The sequence below is a fragment of the Leucoraja erinacea genome, chromosome 23 (assembly GCF_028641065.1).
Source record: "Leucoraja erinacea ecotype New England chromosome 23, Leri_hhj_1, whole genome shotgun sequence".
NCBI classification, from domain to species: domain Eukaryota; kingdom Metazoa; phylum Chordata; class Chondrichthyes; order Rajiformes; family Rajidae; genus Leucoraja; species Leucoraja erinaceus.
In genome coordinates, this window is record NC_073399.1 from 6,299,844 (window position 1) to 6,321,694 (window position 21,851).

General features: G+C 43.7%; 1 protein-coding gene across 3 annotated transcripts in view; it reads left to right on the plus strand.

The window, feature by feature from the left end:
• gas7b (growth arrest-specific 7b) overlaps window positions 1–21,851 on the plus strand; it is a 340,981-nt gene that overhangs the window by 228,163 nt on the left and 90,967 nt on the right. For all 3 annotated transcript variants that reach the window (XM_055653722.1, XM_055653719.1, XM_055653720.1), the window contains exon 3: window positions 15,357–15,434. In XM_055653722.1, coding sequence (XP_055509697.1) covers window positions 15,357–15,434 — 78 coding nt within the window. The remainder of the gene's footprint in view (window positions 1–15,356; window positions 15,435–21,851) is intronic.

Here is a 21,851-nt window from a genome sequence, read left to right on the forward strand (position 1 = left end):
GGTACGGGATACTGAGTTGGATGATCAGCCATGATCATATTGAATGGCGGTGCAGGTTCGAAGGGCCGAATGGCCTACTTCTGCACCTAATTTCTATGTCTATGTCTATAAGAATAATCAGAGTATTCCAGAGATGAGAGGAAAGATATATAGCCTGTTCATTAAATTGTTAAAAAAAGTTGGCATAAGGATTGTTATACAACGTTAGCAACATGGATGAACAACAAACGGTATGATTATTGTAGATTTATCAATGATAAAATCTTTTTGTTGTCTTTGTAAATGGTTGCATATAGTTAGTTGTTCAGGAAATTGTTATCAAGGCCAAAAATAGAAAGACTGCCGTGCTCAAGCAAGAAAACGAAATTCATCCCTTTTCATCAATAGAACAAAACAAATCTTTGAAGTTGTTTCATGCACATCCAAACCAAATGAATCACTCTCTCTCTCTCAGATGCTGCATGTGAAACCCTACTCAGTGCCAGTAAGTTTGGAATTATCCCGGGTTAAAAACAATTCTGTTAGAAAATGTGAGAATCTAAGTACAGTGGGGTTTTCTTTAGAGGAAATTATTGCATGGCATGAGTTTTAATCTCTCGTTATGGACACTAGCCAAGAGTTGCCAATCTTACTCAGGGAACACATATTTGTTGGTGTGGGAAAATGAAGCACTCAACTCGGAACTGTTGCTCTCAGGCTGTGACTGTGGCTTTTTACAGCTGAGTTAAAAGACGGTGACTCTTCATTCTGGCAGATTGTGCCTGGCAGCTCTGCCTTGTGGCATCCACTGTTGTAAATAGAAAGCAATTCTAATAAGGAGTACTTCAATCTCTTGGCACAATGACTACAATACTTTCAAAGCTTTTTTTTTTAAATGTGTAAGAAGGACATATCTTCCACTACCTTGAATGTAAAGTAACCTACCGTAATTACAATAACAATATCTTCTTAATGTCTATCCTACCAGCAATGTTTGGGTAGATGAGGAAGCTTTATTGGCTGTATGCAGTTAGATCAAAAATTTAGACTTCATGCAGAATTCATGGCACAATTCAACTGCATTTTGGAGAAACAAAAGTGGTGACGTTTTGCCGATTATTGCACAACTGGAATGGATGCAAGTCTCCATTTGTAATATTCCTAGAGTGTTATGAACCTGTTTAAAAACTCTCCACATACATTGGTTTACTGCAGTGTTTGGCCACATCTTTACTCCAGTGCATGTTGTCATGTTTGATATTCACAATTGGAGATTGAGATGGGATGATGTGAGCATCTACATTTGCTGGAAATCCCATTTCAAGATCGAATGAATTGGGGACCATTTGAACAACAATATCCAGCCATTCACAGGGGCAAAAACATTTATGCCCCCTGAATTTAGCAAGAGTTGTGAGTCAGTGGAATTCTCTGCCTCACAGGGTAGTGGAGGTCAGTTCTCTGGTTACTTTCAAGAGAGAGCAAGATAGGGCTCTTGAAGATGGCGTAGTCAGGTGATATGGGGATAAGGCAGGAACGGGGCACTGAATGTGGAAGACCAGCGATGATCATATTGAATGGCGGTGCTGGCTCAAAGGGTCGATTGGCCTACTCCTGCACCTATTGTCTATCGTCTATTGATTATAAAGGAAACAGGCCATTGTTAGGTGTGGGCTAGGTGCCAATGAGTTACAGAAAATAAAACTCACCTGGACGAAGGTGAAACTTGTACATCGACTAGGATGGGGAGGGATGGAGAGAGAGAGAATGCCAGGGTTACTTGAAGTTAGAGAGATCTATTATCATGCCGGTGCAGCAGCATCTATGGAGTGAAGGAAATCCATAGATGCTGCTGCACCAGCTGAGTTTCTCCAGCTTTTTTGTGTACCTTCGATTTTCCAGCTTCTGCAGTTCCTTCTTAAACATCTATTATCATGCCACTGGGTTGTAAGCTTCCCAAGCAAAATACAAGGTGCTGTTCCTCCAATTTGCGTTTGGCCACACTCTTACAATGGAGGAGGCCCGGGACATAAAGGTCAATGTGGGAATGGGAAGTGGAGCTAAAATGTTTGGCAACCGGGAGATCTGGTAGATTTACGTGCACTGAGCGAAGGTGTTCAGTGAAATGATCACAGTCTACATTTGGTCTCCCCCGATGTATCAGAGTCCACACATGGAACAGTGGATACAGTAGATGAGGTTGGAGGAGGTGCAAGTGAACCTCTACCCAACCTGAAAGGACTGTCGGGATCCCTGGACAGAGTCGAGGGAGGAGGTATAGGGACAGGTGTTGCATCTCTTGCAGTTGTTGGGGAAGGTACCTTGGTGGTTAGGGTGGGAAAGGATGAGTTAACCAGGGAGTTGCGGGGGAAATAGTCTCTGCGGAAGGTGGAGATGGGAAGATGTGGCCACAGGTGGGATCCTGTTGGAGGTGTTGAAGATGTTGGAGGATTATGTGCTGTATGCGACGGCTGATGGGGTGAAAGTCTTGTCCCTGTTGTGACTGCGGGGGAGGGGGAGCAAGAGTAGAGCTGTGGGGTACCGAGGAGACATGTGTGAGGGCCTCATCTATGATGGAAGAGGGGAACCCCTCGGATGTCCTGGTATGGAACACCTCATCTTGGGCGCAGATGCGGCGTTAACGGATGAATTGGGATTGAGTCTGTGCAGGAAGTAAACTGGGAAGAAGTGTAGTCGACATAGCTGTGGGAGTCAGTAGGTTTCTAATAGATGTCAGTTGATATTTGGTTTGCAGTTTAATGAGAAGTGGTTTCCGAGACTAGGGCGTGAACAGATGCGTTTGGAGAGAAGCAGTTGAATAACTGGGGTAAAGGTGCTCATGTAGTATTGATGCCTCTAAGCAGATGAGGTTCAGTCAGTTCTGGGAATGAATGGTTGAAGCAGAAGTTCGTTGTATGTATCTGGAGGCAAGAGGAAGAAGATGGATGTCTGGAATGCATCAGGCACAGCAGGAGAGGATTAGTGTTTTTCACGTTGGCTAGGCAATCCTGGTTTATTTTGTAACATCCTAAGGGTTAAGGAAGTTAAAAGAGAATATTTGCCTAAAGGCTCTCTAAGGTAACAATATGTTAACTCCTAAAGGATTACATGTCTGTGCCAGCTGTGCTCGTATCGTACGGCAGCTTGGTAGAGTTTAAAGACTTTTGCTTTAGATAAAATTGTCCGTTTGTTTTAATGTTGCATAATGCCAAGTAGATCTGCATCGCCACAATATGGTTCTTGGGACTAATTGTCAAATAAGTTCCAAGTCTTGAAAATCACAAAGCAGATGCTGAAAATTTGATAGAAAAAAGCAGAAAATACCGCTCCAGACTGCGGGCGGAAAGGCAACATCATTGATAGAGAGCCAATATTTCAGATGGTAACTTGAAATGTTAGCTGTTTCTATTTCCACAGATTCTGCCTAATCTGCTAAATGTTCCCAGTATTTCGCTCTTCAAGACATCCCAAGTCCCAGTGGGTTATCAACGGTATTTTCCCCATGAGTGCCATAACTATAATTTAAGGAGCTCTGAAGATGTATATTTTAAATAAAGAACATTTTAAAACTAAATAAACGACCGTCATCCCGCAGATCTTCACTTGGAGTACCCAAGCACTAAAGGGATGTTGCTGGCACTGATGAAGTAATTATATTAACAACAGTACACATGCCTGCAATGCACATTGGCCTAATGAGCTTGGAATGAGCTCTAATTAATGAGTCTGGCATGGACTACATTGGCTGAAGTTAGGCTGGAAGATTAATTTAGTTAACGAACTTCACAATGTTTTGATGAAGCATATATGTTTGGATTAAGGTCATAAGTGATAGGTGCAGAATTAGGCCATTCGGCCCATCAAGTCTGCTCCGCCATTCAATCAATCAACATCTACAGCTCTGCCCTCATCATCCTTTTTGATCACATCTTCAAAAAACTCAATTAGATTCATGAAACATGACCTCCCACATACACAACACAACATGCTGAATATCCCTAATCAGCCCTTGCCCCTCTAAATGCCTGTATATCCTATACCTCGGAATACTTTCCAGTAACTTTTTGACTACAGATGTTAAGCTCACCGGGCCTATAGTTCCCAGCCCTTCCCTGCAACCCCTTTTGAAAAGAGGAACAACATTTGCCACCCTCCAGTCTTCCGGCACCTCTCCTGTATTTAAAGATGAGGTGTAAATTTAAGACGGGGCTCCAGCAATTTCCACTCGGATATATCTGATCAGGCCCTGCAGATTTGTCTACCTTCAAACACGTCAGGATCTCTAGTATCTCTTAGACCGTGGCACTGACTGCTCTCAAGACACTTCCATTGACTGTCCCAAGTTCCTCTGTACTCCTGTCTTTCTCTATGGTAACTGCAGAGGAGGAATAATCATTGTGGCTTTTGCCTGTGGCTCTACACAGAGGTGACCGCTTTAATTCCTAAGGGGGGGGGCACTCTCTCTCTCTAGTTACCCTTTTTCCCTTTATGTATTTATAAAATCTCTTGGGATTGCCCGTAATGCTATCTGCCATAGCTACCTCCTGGCACATCTTTGCCCTTCTGATTTCCTTTTTTACTTTGCTCCTTAGTTCCCGAAGCTCCTCCAGATATACACTTGATCCCAGCTGCCTATACCTGTCCCATGCATCCTTGTTCTTGACCAATGCCTCAATTTCTGTCGTCAATCAAGCCTCCTTACGTTTACCTGCCTTGCCCATCACACTAATGGGGACATGCATATCCCGAGCTTTTGTCATCACACTTTTAAAAACATCCCACTTGGCTGATATTCCTTTTCCCCAATCAACCTGAGCAAGACTTTTCCTCATACCCTCAATGTTACCCCAACTTGCCCCAATCTCCCGTCCCCTATTTGCCCATCAGATTTATTGTCTTACTTTGCTCCTTAGTTCCCAAAATTCCTCCAGGTACACACTTGATCCCAGCTGCCTATACCTGTCCATCCATCCTTCTTACTCTGGAAAAGAGCCTCAGTTTCCCACATCATCCAAGCTTCCTTATGTTTGCCTGCTTTGCCCTTCATTCTGCAAAAAAAAAAAAAAAATATGGGAATACAGGTGCACAACCTTTTATCCGAAAGCCTTGGGACCAGACACTTTTCGTAATTCAGAATTTTTCGGCTTTCGGAATGGAAGATTTTTAGCGTAGATTTTAACGGCTGGCTCAGTGGTAGAGTGTTCGGCTCATATCCGCAAGGTCGCGAGTTTGCGCCTCGATCCCGGCAGTTACTCGATCGCGAGTTTGAGTCTTCAATGTAGTTTTTTCTTGCAGAATAGGAGAGAATAGGGAGGGTTAGGCTGGGATCATTCTCTGCGAGATGATCTTAGTGCGGGAGACAAGTGTAGGAGAGGTGTACTGACTGTGTGGGCAGAACTTTGGAAGTGATTGCCCACCATTCTCAAAAGCCGCTGTGTCTCCCTGTCCCTCCAACTCCAGAGGAATCCGCTCCCTGATGGGCCACTACGGTGACAAGTGGCAGTTCGCCCACAGCCCGAGCTGCGCCCCCTCATCCGCAACCCGGGTTCCTCTGGAGTTGGAGCGGGGCTGGGCTAGAGTTGTTGCTGGCTGTGAGTCTCTGGGATCTCCGTGCTTGCAGTGGGCCTGGGGGTCGGTGTCCCGATGAGGGGGAGCAGCTCGGGCTGTGGGCGAACTGCCACTTCTCGCTGTAGCGGCGCATCGGGGAGCGGCTTCTGGTGGTCCTGACGTCTCTCAGCTCCTGTCCAGGGGGACGGCCGGAGACGTCAGGACCAACAGGAACCCGCTCCCCGATGCGCCGCTACAGCGACAAGTGGCAGTTCGCCCACAGCCCGAGCTGCGCCCCCTCATCCGCAATCCGGGTTCCTCTGGAGTTGGAGCGGGGCTGGGCTAGAGTTGCTGCTGGCTGTGAGTCTATGGGATCTCCGTGCTTGCAGTCGCTGTCCCGTTGGTCCTGACGTCTCCGGTCACCCCCCTGGAATGGAGCTGAGACTGGGAACTTTACCGCCCTTGCCCCCTCCCTCTACAACTGCAAACAACCCCACAGTTCCCAGTCTCAGCTCCTGTACAGGGGGGTGGCCGGAGACGTCACAGCCCGAGCCATCAGCTTCTGTCCCTACGGGGACAGCGGAGAGCGTGTTCCTCTGGAATTGGAACGGGGCTGGGCTGCTGCTGGCTGTGGGTCTCTGGGTTCTCCGTGCTTGCAGTGGGCCTGGGGGTCGGTGTCCCGTTGGTCCTGACGTCTCCGGTGACTGGCACTGGCTCCAACGTGAAGACAGTGCAAAGCCCCCGCGCCGGTGCAATGTGCGGGGCGCTGGAGAGGGGAGGGAAGGGGTCACACACATGGCCGGGAAGCAGAGGGGTGTAGGTGGGGTGAAACTGAAGGGAGCGACAATTTGCTGCTGCCTGCCCGCTGAGTTAAAAAGTTCCCACGCAAGACTCACGATACACTGTGTACACTGTGTATCGTGAGTCTACCGTGGGAACTTTTTAACTCAGCGGGCAGGCAGCAGCAGATTGTCAATTATTAACCCTCCCGCGCAATATACCCTCACCTTCTCTTTTATGAATGGGGATTTAGTTCCTCTTTCTTCGAAGACCGACCGGAGGTTCCGCTGTCACCTCTGCGGGCCGCCCTCGGTGAACGTTTTCAAGGACCTTTCTTCAAGGACTGAAAAAATGTCCGCTATTCAGAGGTTTTCGTTATTTGGATCTTCGGATAAAAGGTTGTGCACCTGTATTTTAAATGTTGTTAATATAATTGCCCCAATAGGACACAGTTCCTTTTGCTGTTCAGGTGAGTTTCCATCCTTTGCTAGGCCAGTTGTTAAGATCTTCTCTTTCCTCACCAGCCTTTTAGCCTCGTTCATTCTTATGAACTGATGGCAGCTGCATCAATTTCCAAGTATGTTAGTGAATAATCTAGCGATGATCATTCTCAAGGTACTACCATTTAATGCAGAGTCTAACTCTTGACATTCTTTCAGCAGAGTTACCTGTCTGGTCCTACCCATGTCATTTATTCCAACATGGACTGCAATAACTCTCTCACTCTTCCAGTTTCTGTTCAGCCACAATGAGGTGTTTGACTAATTCATTTTCCATCCTTGCCTTTGAAGCTGTAACCTGGCCAGCCAGTACCCACAGAGCTGTGCTCAAAAAGCAACCATGTCTTCATTCGAGGAGGGCTGTTTTTAATGATCTCAAGCTTGGCAATGCATTGTTGATATGCAATGATGTGTAAATTACATCATTAATGTGATGATATCTGTGCCAGGAGACAAGATCTTTTTTTTTTGACTGGCTGGGCACGAGGTTTACCTAGAAAGCCACAAGGATTAAAAGACCTTCCTCATGCTACACCCAACGAAATGATTCTGCACTCTGATTAAACCTGACAACAGAAAAGAATCCATTGTAATACTACAAAATCGCACATACCCACAACAATATTGGTATATTTATTTCCATGTGCTTCTTTCTCCAAAGCACCTTAAGCACTTTATGTTAGCATATAAAGCAGAAACACTGCACAAGGCATACGGAAAAGCAGTTAAGCATCTGCAATTATCTTGTGTGTAAATTAGCAAATGAATGTGGATGTTCTCTCATGCCATCAATATGTTTAGCACGTTAATGTGTAGGTTGGAAGTAATAGGGCACTTGTCATGATACATTTATAATGAGCAATAGGCAGAAGCTTAATGCTACAAATATTAAATTCTCTCATTATATCAACAACAATTTAAAATGCTAGATCGTAAATTCAAAAGTTTTGTCCTGTATATTAATCCATGTTAATAAACCAGGGGAGGTACACAAAAATGCTGGAGAAACTCATCGGGTGCAGCAGCATCTATGGAGCGAAGGAAATAGGCAACGTTTCGTCCCGAAACGTTGCCTATTTCCTTCGCTCCATAGATGCTGCTGCACCCGATGAGTTTCTCCAGCATTTTTGTGTACCTTCGATTTTCCAGCATCTGCAGTTCCTTCTTAAACACTTAATAAACCAGGGAGATGGGTTTTGAAGTGTCTACGTTTTGCCCTTTATGAATGTATGTCCAGCTCCCATCAACATCATGAATGTGTTCTTTGTCAAGGTGCCAAGTATATACACATGTGATCAATGGAATAAAAACAAAGACTACGGCGACCCACATCTTCACACAGGAAAAATCAATTCATTTTCAACACAAACATTGCCACAATATCATGAACCTGCAATGAGGCAAATATTTCATCCGAGACCAATAAGCACCTTCAGTAATATCTTTGAATCATGCTTGCCTCAAAAATGATACAGCTCTTCCATTACACAAACATAGTAATTATGAAAATAAAACAGTCTTAATCATGTGCACAAAGAACACTTTATTGTTGCAGGCTTTTGATGTTAGGATCCAAATTATCATCACATTCACCGTCTGGAGCCCATTCTTCCAGTCAACTAATGTTAGCTGCATATTATACATGTACAAATAATGTACATCTCCCACTGTTTAAAACTATGGAGACTGAGGGCTAATTCAACAGTGAAAGGGAGATTTCAACCCCCATCTATTCAGCTTGCAGCACACTAATGCGCTCAGCAAATATATTAGTGCATACACACTAATTGTCAATATTAGAGCATACACCCTTTGGGATTTCCCGATGGTTTTCCCAACTAGCCCTTCCACAATCTCCGCAATCTAGATTATTCCAAAACCTAGTGGCGAGCCTTCTGTAGTGTGGGGTCTGCAAGTGACTTAATTCCTGCTTCCTACATTCCTCTCAAGTTGGGACTGTCAAGTCTCTTCTATACAGTACATCATGATATTCTGGAACATGTAAAAATAAATCCAGTGAAGCCACTCAAATATTTTAAATTAATATCATAAATCCAATGTTTTTATAAAGAAATGATACCCTATTCTTTATTTTCCATTGGCATTAAGTTGCCCAGAGTCATAGTAATTGAAAAAAAGCCCTGTAGGCCTCAGAGCCCGTGATCATCTTTAAATACCCATTTACACTAATTTTGCACTAATCTTATTTTATTCTCCACACGATACAATCAACGCTCGAGGACTTGTGTTCTAGACAGGGAGAAGATTCTATCACCTATGGACTGGGGGCAATTTATTTTGGCTCATGTAGAGGAAGTCAAGCATCCAGAGGAAGCCCACATTGTCACAGGGAGAGCTTGCAAACTGCGGACAGCACCGGAGGCCAGGATTGAACTCGTCAATAGAGCTGGGAGGCAGAAGGTCCACCAGCTGTGCCACTCTGCCAAAACCATTCAAAACACAACAAGCCCACTGATCCTGCGGCACATTTGACCTCGTGCAAGATCTGGAAGCACAGATGCTGGGGAATCTGGACACGTTCCAGCTTTACTGCTGGGTTCCTCCGGAATGCAGCAGCATAGCGTGGCTACATCACCAGCAGAGCTCAACTTGGAAGTTAATGGCACTTGTTAAGTGCTGGCAGTTGGGTGCAGGACTGCTGATTGAACCCAGCAAATTCTGCACCAGTGGCACGGGTGTATTTGGAGATAATATCTCGAGGCATACGTTCACGAAATGGGCAACTCTGGCATTGCAGCCTTGAAAAACGATCATGGCTCTTTTTATAGTCAAGTAACCTTGGAAACTAACTGCCACCTGTGTCCCATCATGTCACTATGGAAACAGCACACAGTCGTGATTTTGTAATTGAGTATCGGGCGTTATGGAAGTGAAGCCTTTCTCTGTCGCAAAGCAACATTAGCAACTTACTGCCCCACACCAGCAATTTGTACCTGCAATGGTTTTCAACAGCTATGTCAGGGGGTCGAAGTAAGGTCAGGTTTGTGTTGTTGCTGGAGCTGGAAATGCCATACAGTGAGAACCCTGCTGAGAAAACAGAGGGGGGAACATGACTGTAGTCACAGATTAAGAGGTTGCCATGGAGACGGTCCATGTAAACAAGTGTACAGCTCTACACCTACCACTTAGTAAGTATCCACCTCTATGCAAGAGTCATATTTTTAGAAAAAGCATCAAAGATGGAACAAGAGAATTAAAAGGAGAACCAAAACCAGCAAAAAAACAAATGTGGAAAAACAAAAGCAATAAGAAGAATATCTGAGCCTACAGTTATGGCAAAAATGTATGTCAACAAATACAGACACAAAACGCTGGAGTAACTCAGCGGGACAGGCAGATTCTCTGGAGAAAAGGAATGGATGACGTTTCGGGTTGAGACCCTTCTTCAGACTGAGAGTCGGGGGAAAGGGGAACGAGAGATATAGAAGGCACTTAGGACAAATACATGCAGGTTTGTAGGTTAATTGGCTTAGTATAAATGTGATTTGACCCTAGTGTGTGTAGGATAGTGTTAATGTATGGGGATCGCTGGTCGGCCTGAACACAGTGGGCCAAAGAGTCTGTTTCCATGCTGTATCTCTAAAACTAAAACTAAATTATTAGAAGATATGTTAAAAAGTGATGATAATCATGGCAACATGGGGTACACAATATAGGCCAGTGTTGACTGTGGGTTAGGTCAGTGGTTCCCAACCTTTTTTAGCTCATGGCCCCCTTGGGATCTTTTAATTTTTCTGTGCCCCCCCTGACATTATTAGCGGAAAAAAAGTACTTCAATATTGTAATACCTTCCATAAAAATATCAGTGTCTATTAATTGCACACATATTCTCTTTTATTCTATTCCACAAACATCAAAAATATTTCAACTACATAGATATAAATTTATTAGAACTGAAATTTAGGAGGCAACAGGGTGGTAGCTCTGTGGCCCCTTTCGTTGAACCTGTGCCCCCCTAAATCCCAACATTTGGCTGTGCCCCCCCCCCCCCCCTGAAATTTGCCATGGCCCCAGGTTGGGAATCACTGGGTTAGGTGATAAGGACAGAGGAACAACAGGATGAGAGTAAAACTAGTATGATGACTAGGGCGGGGGTGGGGTGGGGGGCACAGAAAAATTGCAAGGGTTCCATTATAACCTTCTAAGAAATGAGATAGAGAATCTGTGGAGTCACAGCAGCTGTGGTAGGGAAAATGTGGCATGTTATAAGAAAGGATGTGATTACAGGCCATTCGGAAAAATATATATCAATTATACAAAGTTAACATGAATGAATAAAATAATGATTTGCCAAACACAATTCCAATTATAGTTATTTGATGATATAACAGGAAGAATAGATAAATAAGAACCAGTGGGCATTGTCTGTTTGGATTTTCATAAGGCTTTTAATAAGGTCACACAATGAAGGTTAGTTCTATCCACTGATGAAAAAAAATAGAGTTGCTGTTGTGGATTGGTTCTGACTGAGGTCCATAGCCGCCCAATCTGCCGTTTATTGGGAAGCTGGGGTTTCCTCCATGAGTTCTGGCATGCTGCTTATGGGACTGGGGAGGTGATATATCATAGATAGATACAAAAAGCTGGAATAACTCAGCGGGACAGACAGCGTCTTTGGAGAGAAGAAATGGGTGATGTTTCGGGTCGAGACCTGACCAGAAACTCCAGCTTTTTGTGTCTATCTTTGGTCAAGCAGCATCTGCGGTTCCTACCTACAAGGTGATATATCAATGTGGGACTATTCTGCTGATTACTGTTGCATCCTTGACACGATGTGATGCCTGTTTATGCACTAATGCTGTCTTGCATGTGAGAATCATATTGTAAATTCCCACACAGTTCAAGGTGTGCATTTGGTTCCTGATTGATCACCCGGTGAATTGGTGTCCCAGATTGGCACACAAAATGAAAGCATTTACTAATCACAACTGATGGCTCATGCAGCAAAGAAATAAACCAAAGTATATGCCAGGTTAGTAGGCAGAGATACTGCTGGAAAACACTGCTAATTATTAACAGTTCTTTAGAAAAATGAGTATTAATATAAGACGATCAATGTGGCTTTGTTCAGGGAAGATCATATCCGAAAGTTGAAATTTTGGAGTGAAGTAAAGGGGCTGTCCCACTGTCGACCTAATTGGCGGGTTTGGAAGAGTTTAGGAGAGTTTGAAAAAAGATATGTTGAAGACCTCCTTCAACTATGATGAAGACTACCTTCAACTATGATGAAGACTACCTACCCTCGATTACTTACGACTAACATGCCGACTTTACTACACCCTTTTACGACTAAACCTATGAGTAAAAAAATTAGCGATTTTTCTTCCATGGCGACCTTATTTTACTCGCAGGCATTTTTCAACATGTTGAAAAATATGCATCAACCTATTTGAGGCCTCGAGTACACGGGGACTACTCTTGAGCATGAAGGAGAGTTACAAAGATCTCCTAAGACCTTGTATCGACCATGCTGCGAGTGTGCGTCGAGGGCAAACTCACCAGAACTCGCCGATTAGGTCGCCCAAGTGGGACAGCCCCATGACAAAGAGGATAGCTGAGGGTGCAGTATACACTGAATGTTAGCAAAGGTAAGACCCCCTACAGCAAACTGCTCCATAAATGCTCACAAATTAAAATCTCCTGTTGGATACAAAATTGAATCAGTGGCTGGAAACTAGTGGAAGCCTGTGTGTGTTTGTGTCTCGACTCGACTCAAAACATCACCTGTTCCTTTTCTCCAGAGATGCTGCCTGACCCGCTGAGTTACTCCAGTCTTTCTTGGGCTTAGTAATGTGTTCTCATGCCAAACACTTAACTATAGTGAGCAGGATTCATACTATTCACAAATGTATTCACAAATTATTCATGTGGTTGAAAATAAAGAAAAAAGCTGTGGACTGTTCGGACTCATACATTGGTTAAGTCGGCAATAAAGAGAAGATGGAATAGCACCAAATGAGTGAGCTAGTTCTCTATTCGAAGGGGTAAATAGACACAATGAATGATAAAATACTGAGAACAATAGAAGAGCAGAATGATGTTACGCAGATCCCATTAGCACGTAGTTTTAAAATGTCACATTTGAAGATGAGATTAGTGAGTAATTTACCTTTAGATGGAACTGCATTTATTAACCTTGCTGAATATACCCGGCTTTGAAGACATGAAGTTCAAATCACCAGGCAGAACTAAAGTAGATGAGACGATTCTGGCATTTGATTATCTGAGGGGTTCCGAACCAAAATTGTTTAATTTAAGAACATACTGTGAACTATTACATAAGATCCAAAGAGTACTCTGATTTCACACAGCAACAAATGCTTTAACCATGTATAATTTAATAAGCATGTATAACAAAATTAGATTCCTGCTTTACCCTGAATTTCACTGATCAATTTAATCTAAGTCACCGATGCAGAAACGTTGATTTGACTGTGATTTTATTGCCTGCCTTTAATTGTACTTTCCTGAAGTGTTGTGGGGTGGGCAGACTAATATCACACACCACCTTGGCCATTTTCCATGCAGCAAATTGCTTCAAATAGTCTCCAAGTCTCCATTCTTTTGGAAATTGGATATGAAATGGACAGTCATAACCTATGTCCCAGGAAGAACTCTACTGCTAGAAGACTTAGCTATAAGGTCAAAGGTAGAAAGTTTAGAGGAGACATGCGGGGCAGGTTTTTTTTAATAGAAAGTGGTAGATACATGGAACACTGGTGTGGGAGATGGTCTAAACAGATACAATAGTAGAATTTAAGAAATTCGCACATCAATGTTGGAGAATGGAGGGATGTGGAGTGTATGTAGACAGCAGGGGGTAGTTTAAGTAGGGATCATATTCAGCACAGCCAACATGGGCCAAAGAGCTAATTCCTGTGCTGTAATGTCTATGTTAAGTACAAGGGTCAAGATGTCCCAGATGAATGGTCTTGACCCGAAACGTCACCCATTCCTTCTCTCCAGAGATGCTGCCGGTCCCGCTGAGTTACTCCAGCTTTGTGTGTCTATCTGCAGTTTACACCAGTATCTGCAGTTCTTTCTTACACAATGAAATTCTTACTTGCAGCAGCGCAACAGATATGTAAACATAGTACACTGTCAACAATATAATAAACGTGATAATAAAAAGTTCAGTGTGTAAATAGACTTGTTTCTATTGTGTTTTACACTAATGAGTCATTTTTGAAGCTTTTTCTTTACACTATCATGCAGAATGTGTATAAATATTGCATAATTATATTTTGTCTGAGTCTACATGCCTGTGATTCTGCTGTACTTATACATTTGACAATGAACTTTATTCTACTTAATTTTAGTTATTTTAGAACCAAGTTGAATTAATTTTCCCAAACAATTCAGCTGATGGTTTCATCAAAAGCTTTTCAGGACAAAATATACGAACACCATCGTTAAGTGCATGTATCATTGTTGAAAAACCAACAGATTCGTCAATCTGATCTTGTTCAAATGCATTCTGTATTCCATTAGAAAACCATAATGTATAAATATTAAATTTGCTTTTATGTTGATTTTTATCCTGCAATCAAGAACGCAATATTTCCTTTTGTGATTAAAAATTACTTAAATTGTTTGTTGACTTGAACCTTAGTGTAGGTGACCATTCACTGGGAATATGAATGTTGTTGCTTGATTCTCTAGACAAGCAGGCTCACAGTGTAAAGAATTTTAATTAAAAAAACATTTAACATGGTTAATAGACAGTGTATACACTGGGTGTACAGAACAGCGAAAAATATCACGAGGCTAGACGAGCTTTGAGATGAAAGCTCTGGTTTCTGGCTTGTGAACAAAGTAACCTTAGCCTGGGTAGAATTGAGACGGGCCTGGCGCTGTGTCAAGAATGGAGCTGAACTCCCAAGGTTGGAAGAACAGTCAATACCTGCTGAATGGAACTCCTCAACCATGACTCTCTGTTCCAGATGGGAGAGCCTTGAGTTCATTCCATGGTAATCATCTGGTACAGCCTTGCCGTTACCCAATGGAACAGAAGTTGAAAATGCTACATGTCAACTGCAGTTGCTGTGAAATGGCATCAAAACGTGAGGTCTGGAACAACATGGCACGGAATCAAGCCCATCGGCCCAACTCGCCCATGCCAACCAAGATGCCTCGTCTAAGCCCGTCCCATTTGCCCCTGTTTGATTCATATCCCTCTAAACCTTTCACACCTGAGGTTGAGCCTTAGAAAGGGGATCTCAGCTTGGCTAAATGTTGAAGACAAAAAACTACTGTTTGGCACTTTGTTTAAACAAAATGCTGTCAGGGATTCCAAGGATTTAATTGAAATATTCTGAACTGAAGATCAGTTTACTGTAGATATTTTGCAAGACCTTGGATATCTATTACCTCAGTAGCTTTAGCTGAACAAACAAAGGCAAGGCAACGTGTTAAATGTTTGGACTTTAGTGTCAGTCAAAGTGTACTTAGCAGTTTTCCATAATTTGATTCTGTATGAGCTGATTTATGTCACACACCTTCTTTGATACTGATGTTCTTTTATTCCAGAAACAACCTGGGAAAGGCCAACCAGTACTCCAGGGACTCCAAAGAGTCCGATATCACAGATGAATTCCATGCTTACAGGTAAACAGACCATGAAAAGCTGTAGAAAGGAACCGCAGCTGCTGGTTTAAACCAAAGATAGACACAAAATGCTGGAGTAACTCAGAGGGACAGGCTGCATCTGTGGAGAGAAGGAATGGGTGATGTTTCAGGTTGAGACTGAAGAAGGGTCTTGACCCAAAATGTCACCGATTCCTTCTCTCTAGAGATGCAGCCTGTCCCGTTGAGTTACTCCAGTATTCTGTGTCTATTTTATGAAAAACTGTAGACTGCTAAAATATATAGGGGACTGATCACAACATAAAATCCATTTTCACTATTTACAAAGTTGCAATGGTGCACTTAAAAAATACATTTGGTCAAATGTTCTCAATGGACAGAAAATAAATGACAAGTATTTGCTTGGAACGAAAATGGAAATGAATAATGCAAATAAATGGTGAAATGCCTAAAGAAGGGGTTCGACCCAAAACGTTGCCTATTTCCTTCTCTCCATAGATGCTGCCTCACCCAATGAGTTTCTCCAGCATTGTTTACCTTCGATTTTCCAGCACCTGCAGTTCCTTCTTAAACAAAATGTTGATACCCAATCTCATATACAGTGGCTTGCAAAAGTTTTCATACCCCTTGAACTTTTCCACATTTTGTCACGTTACAACCACAAACGTAAATGTATTTTATTGGGATTTTATGTGATAGACCAACACAAAGTGGTGCATAATTGTGAAGTGGAAGGAAAATGATGCATGGTTTTCAAATTTTTTTACAAATAAAAAACTGAAAAGTGTGGCGTGCAAAAGTATTCAGCCCCCCCTGAGTCAATACTTTGTAGAACCACCTTTCGCTGCAATTACAGCTGCAAGTCTTTTGGGGTATGTCACTACCAGCTTTGCACATCTAGAGACTGAAATTTTTGCCCATTCTGCTTTGCAAAATAGCTCAAGCTCAGTCAAATTGGATGGAGAGCGTCTGTGAGCAGCAATTTTCAAGTCTTGCCAGAGATTCTCAATTGGATTTAGGTCTGGACTTTGACTGGGCCATTCTAACACATGAATATGCTTTGATCTGAACCACTCCATTGTAGCTCTGGCTGTATGTTTAGGGTTGTTGTCCTGCTGGAAGGTGAACCTCCGCCCCAGTCTTTCTACCAGCCACACTAGTTTAGTTTAGAGATACAGCACGGAAACAGAACCTTCGGCCCATCGAGTCCGCACTGACCAGCAATGCCCGCTATCCTACACACACTAAGGACTATAGAATATTATACCAATCCAATTAACCTACATACCTGCTTGTCTTTGGAGTGTGGGAGGAAACCGAAGATCTCGGAGAAAACCCACGCGGTCATGGGGAGAACGTACAAACTCTGTACAGATCCATTTCCCTCCACAAATGCTGCCTGACCTATGGAGTCCCTCCCACCAGCAATTAGTCTTTTGTTTGATATTTTAGTCTAATTGACTTTACTTGAAGACCACGTAACAGATGTACAGAGGAAGTATATTAGAAAATAACTCCCACCATAATTCCTGATGCCACAGCTATCATATTGGAGTCTTAGACACAAGAAAATCTGTCCTGGCCAAGTGTGGTACCAGATGACTGTGGAACAGCAAATATGGTCTTTTAAGGAAAGTGGCAAGGGAAAAATGGGTGACTATGGACCATTGAGCCTATTGTCAGCGAATGAGAAAGTGCGGGAAACCATTCTGAGGAGCCTGGCCCACTTACATGATTTTCTTCGCAACTTACCAGCACCTGTCATGTTCAACATGTTGAAAATCCAGTGGCGACCAGATAAAGGTGCTATTTCCTTCGCTCCATAGATGCTGCCTCACCCGCTGAGGTTCTCCAGCACTTTTGTCTACTTCAGGTAAAGGTACGACTCTTTGGGCGATTACTCACAACCATACAGGCGGCAGTCACCCCGCTTGAGGAAGAGGGTTAATGGTCCCTTGGAAAGGAAGGGACTAATCAATGATGGCCAACCTGGCCTTGTCAAGGGCAGATCCTGTCTGACAAATTAGACTGCATTCTTTGCAGAGGTAACAAAGTGTGCCCATGAGGGCAAGGCAGTAGTTTTGATTTAGATGCTCTTCAGTAAAGCCTTTGACAAGGTCCCATGTGGGTGACTGATTGAAGTGGTTAGGGCCATTGGGATCTGGGCCAGTTGGCAAACTGGATTCAAAATTGGCTTGGTGAAAGGAGACTGACGGTGATGATAGATGGTTGTTTATGTTATTGGATGCCTGTGACTAGCAGAGTCCCACGAGGATCAGTACTGTGAACCTTGCTGATTACAAGAAACATGTATGTGTGGGGCGGTAAAGACAATAAGCTTGCGGATGTCACAAAGATTGGGCGGGTTATTGATAGTGCGGGCGGTAGACTTAGGCTGCAAAGAAATATCATGGGTTGGTGAAATGGGCTGAAGAATTGAGTTTATTTCACACCAATGTGAGGTGATGCATTTTGGGATCTTTCATAAGGCAAGGACAGGTATCATGATTGGGTTTTAGGGAGTATTGAGGAACAAAGGGATGTTGGAGTACAAATCCATCGCTCTGTGAAGGGAGCAAGGCTGGCAGACAACTTGTTTAGGAAGGCATGTGTAATAATGGGCATGAAACAGGGCATAGAATACCATAGTAGTGAGGTTATGCTTCAGCTTTCTAAACCCTTGTTCAGACTTCAGTTGGAATATTCTATGCAATTCTCATGACCATGGAAAGGAGGTGATAGCTCTGGGGTAGGGATGCAGGGGACATGCATTGGGAATGGACACAAAATGCTGGAGTAACTCAGCGGGACAGGCAGCATCTGTGGCGAGAAGGAATGGGTGACGTTTTGGGTCGAGACCATTTTTCAAACTGTTCGTAAAGCCCCTTGGTTGGTATGGATGAGTTGGCAGAGAGGGCTGTTTCCATGCTATAGTATTCTGAGATTCTATGACGGACTGATATTAGCATCCAGGCTGTGTTACCACACATGTGAATGGTAATGGCATCAGCAGCAAAATGTATAGAAAGTTTGTTCACTGGAGGTCTGGAGGGCTGGTGTAGTGTGGATGGGCTGGGCAAGCAGTTCATCCACTCAATGCTGTAATGTGGGGCTCACTGATGCTTCTGGCCAGCAATATGAGTGTGGGCAATTGGTGGGGATGGGCAGGTCCTGCTCCATGTGTTAACTGACAGCATGGATGGTACAGTCTGCCTCATCATCTACTGTAGGAGGGTGATGGACTCTGCTCTCCCCTCTCTTTGCTAGGTTGCACAGCTCTCTCTTTAGCCCAGAGATTCCAATGACAAGCTCAGCTGCCTTGGACCATTGTTGAGCTTGTTGCCATGGTGAAATCTCCTGGTTGGGGCTGGAGGAAGCTGCGCTGCCAGACAAAATAATGGAGTAACAGCAGGAGGTGAGGAGAGAGGCTGTAGGATCAGTGAAGTCAGTCAACATGTAGCTCAGCTGCATACAGTCTCCTGCAAGCAGTGCATTTACCTGCTTCCAGGGTGCTGCCATTAGTTTGATGCCCCAAGAGCTGAGCAGTGCAACGTTCACCCCAACTGTCCTAAAACCACACCGCTGTCTTTCACACAACCTGGTTGCATGGTTTGACAATTCCCATGCACAAGATTGCAAAAAGCTGCAGAGTGGTGGACTCATCACAGACACAATCTTCCCCGCCATTGAAAGCTGCTACATGAGGCACTGCCTTAAGGAGACGACATCCCACATCAAGGGTCCCTGCCATCTGTGGCATGCCCGCTCCTCACTGCTGCCATTGGGCAGGAGGTACAGAAGCCTGAAACCTACACCACCAGATTCAGGAACAGCTACTCTTCCAACAACCGTAAACCTGCCCAACCCTAATCCTACCTCAACGATGGAATATTACAGCTTACTGTGCGACGGTGGAATTGCATTTTCCCATTGCATTTTGCACTACTGCCACGTGTTTTGTGCACTTTTTCCTTCTTCCCGTCTTGTAGAATGTGTGTAATTTCTGCATAAAATATGTTTTTTTGTGTTGCCTGAGTCTATGTAGATTATAGGAAGGATGTCAACAAAATAGAGAGAGTACAGAGGAGATTTACTAGAATGTTGCCTGGGTTTCAACAACTAAGTTACAGAGATAGGTTGAATAAGTTAGGTCTTTATTCTCTGGAGCGCAGAAGGTTAAGGGGGGACTTGATAGAGGTCTTTAAAATGATGAGAGGGATAGACAGAGTTGATGTGGACAAGCTTTTCCCTTTGAGAATAGGGAAGATTCAAACAAGAGGACATGACTTCAGAATTAAGGGACAGAAGTTTAGGGGTAACATGAGGGGGAACTTCTTTACTCAGAGAGTGGTAGCTGTGTGGAATGAGCTTCCAGTGGAAGTGGTGGAGGCAGTTTCATTGGTATCATTTAAAAATAAATTGGATAGGCATATGGATGAGAAGGGAATGGAGGGTTATGGTATGAGTGCAGGCAGATGGGACTAAGGGAAAAAAGTTGTTCGGCACGGACTTGTACGGACGAGATGGCCTGTTTCCGTGCTGTAATTGTTATATGGTTATATGGTTAAATGTGTTTGTGATGTTGCTGCAAACAAGATTTTGTTTCTACCTGCACCTCACCATATTCATGCATATGGCAATGAACTCGCATTGACCTGACTCAAGCTGTCTTTCCACACCATACAGAGCAGCAGGCAGTGCAAGTGGATGTAATGTTTGGTACGCACCTGCGTTGGGGTTCCAGGGCTACAAGTCACTGCACTGCAGCATGCAGCTAAGTGGGGTGCCAGTGTATTCCCGTTTCTTAGTGTCTACCATCCTTTCTGAAGTGCCTGGTCTGTCTCTTGTGCGGAATAATCCGTATACTGAGCAGGTACACAAAAAAGCTGGAGAAACTCAGCAGGTGCAGCAGCATCTATGGAGCGAAGGAAATAGGCAACGTTTCGGGCTGAAACCTTTCTTTGGTATGGTCTGAAGAAGGGTTTCGGCCCGAAACGTTGCCTATTTTCTTTGCTCCATAGATGCTGCTGCACCCGCTGAGTTTCTCCAGCTTTTTTGCGTACCTTCAACTTTCCAGCATCTGTAGTTCCTTCTTGAACAGTATGCTGAGCAGATTGGGTTCTCCATAAATTCTCTTCAGAGTTACTGCTTCACAGCAGGGCATCTAGCATTGCTTTACATTGCAAGTTCAGATGTGAGTCTGTTTCCTGGGTTAATATTGCAGACGATATTTGCCGCAGCGGCATGCAGACACTTTGCCTCCTTTCATCCCAATCTCTTCCTCACCTCGCAAAATAGGTATAGCCCAGAGAAGGCTTAATAAAATAACATTAGCGCCATCAACTGTTGCCTGCTTGCCTCAGCCCCAACACAGCACGTTGCAGCCAATATCTTGCATATTGGTTTATTACTGTCACATGTATCGAGGTACAATGAAATACTTTATGTTGCATGCTATCCAGGCAAATTATACCATCCATTTGTAGACTCAAGGAACTGCAGTTATTGGTTTACCAAAAAAAGACACAGAATGCTGGAGTACCTCAGTGGGTCCAGCAACATCTCTGGAGACCAAGGATGGGTGTTGTTTCAGATTGGGACCTTTCCTCAGGCTGATTGTGCTGAGTGGGAGACAGCAGTGAAGGAGGTGGGCAGGGCCAAGTCTGACAAGTGATAGGTGGATACAGGAGAGGGGGAGTTTGGATAAGTAGATGATTGGATAAAGGCCAGAGATGAAAAGACAAACGGTGTGGGAATGGTGAAGCCAGAGGAAGGAATGTAAGTGGAAGGGGAGAGTTGAGGGGAGAGATGGATGTGTATTGGTGGGGAATAGGGTGCACATGGGGAAGGAAGAAGAGAAAAGGGGGAGATTTTTGTAGATTTACGTACCTAGTATTGGAGAATTCATTGTTGAAACCATTAGCTTGTAAGCAACCCAAGTGGACTATGAGGTGCCGACTATGAGACTTCAGTATACGTTACATGTATACACCAGGCAGTGCAAAAGAGAAAATAAACAGAGTGTAGAATGTAGTGTTATAGTTGTGGAGAAAATGCAGATTAAAAAAAGACTGTAAGGGTTTTTAGGAAGATTGGAAGATCTGGAATCAATATATTCCACTTCTTATAATTCCTTATCTCTGTGACTCCCTCTCCTCCGATGCTCAGTCTGAAGAAGGGTCTCAGCCCGAAACGTCACCCATTCCTTCTATCCAGAGATGCTGCCTGCCCCGCTGAGGTACTCCAGCATTTGGTGTCTATATCCATTGAAGAGTATGTGATGAGTGGGGAAGAAACTCTCCTTCTATCTGGTGGTACATGTTGCCATGCTTTTGTGTCTACTTCCCCAAGGGGGAGGGGAGAAGAGAGAATTGATTGGGTCGTGAGCGGTGCTTGATTTTGTTGGTTGCAGCGTAAAGTATAGCTGGAGTCAACGGG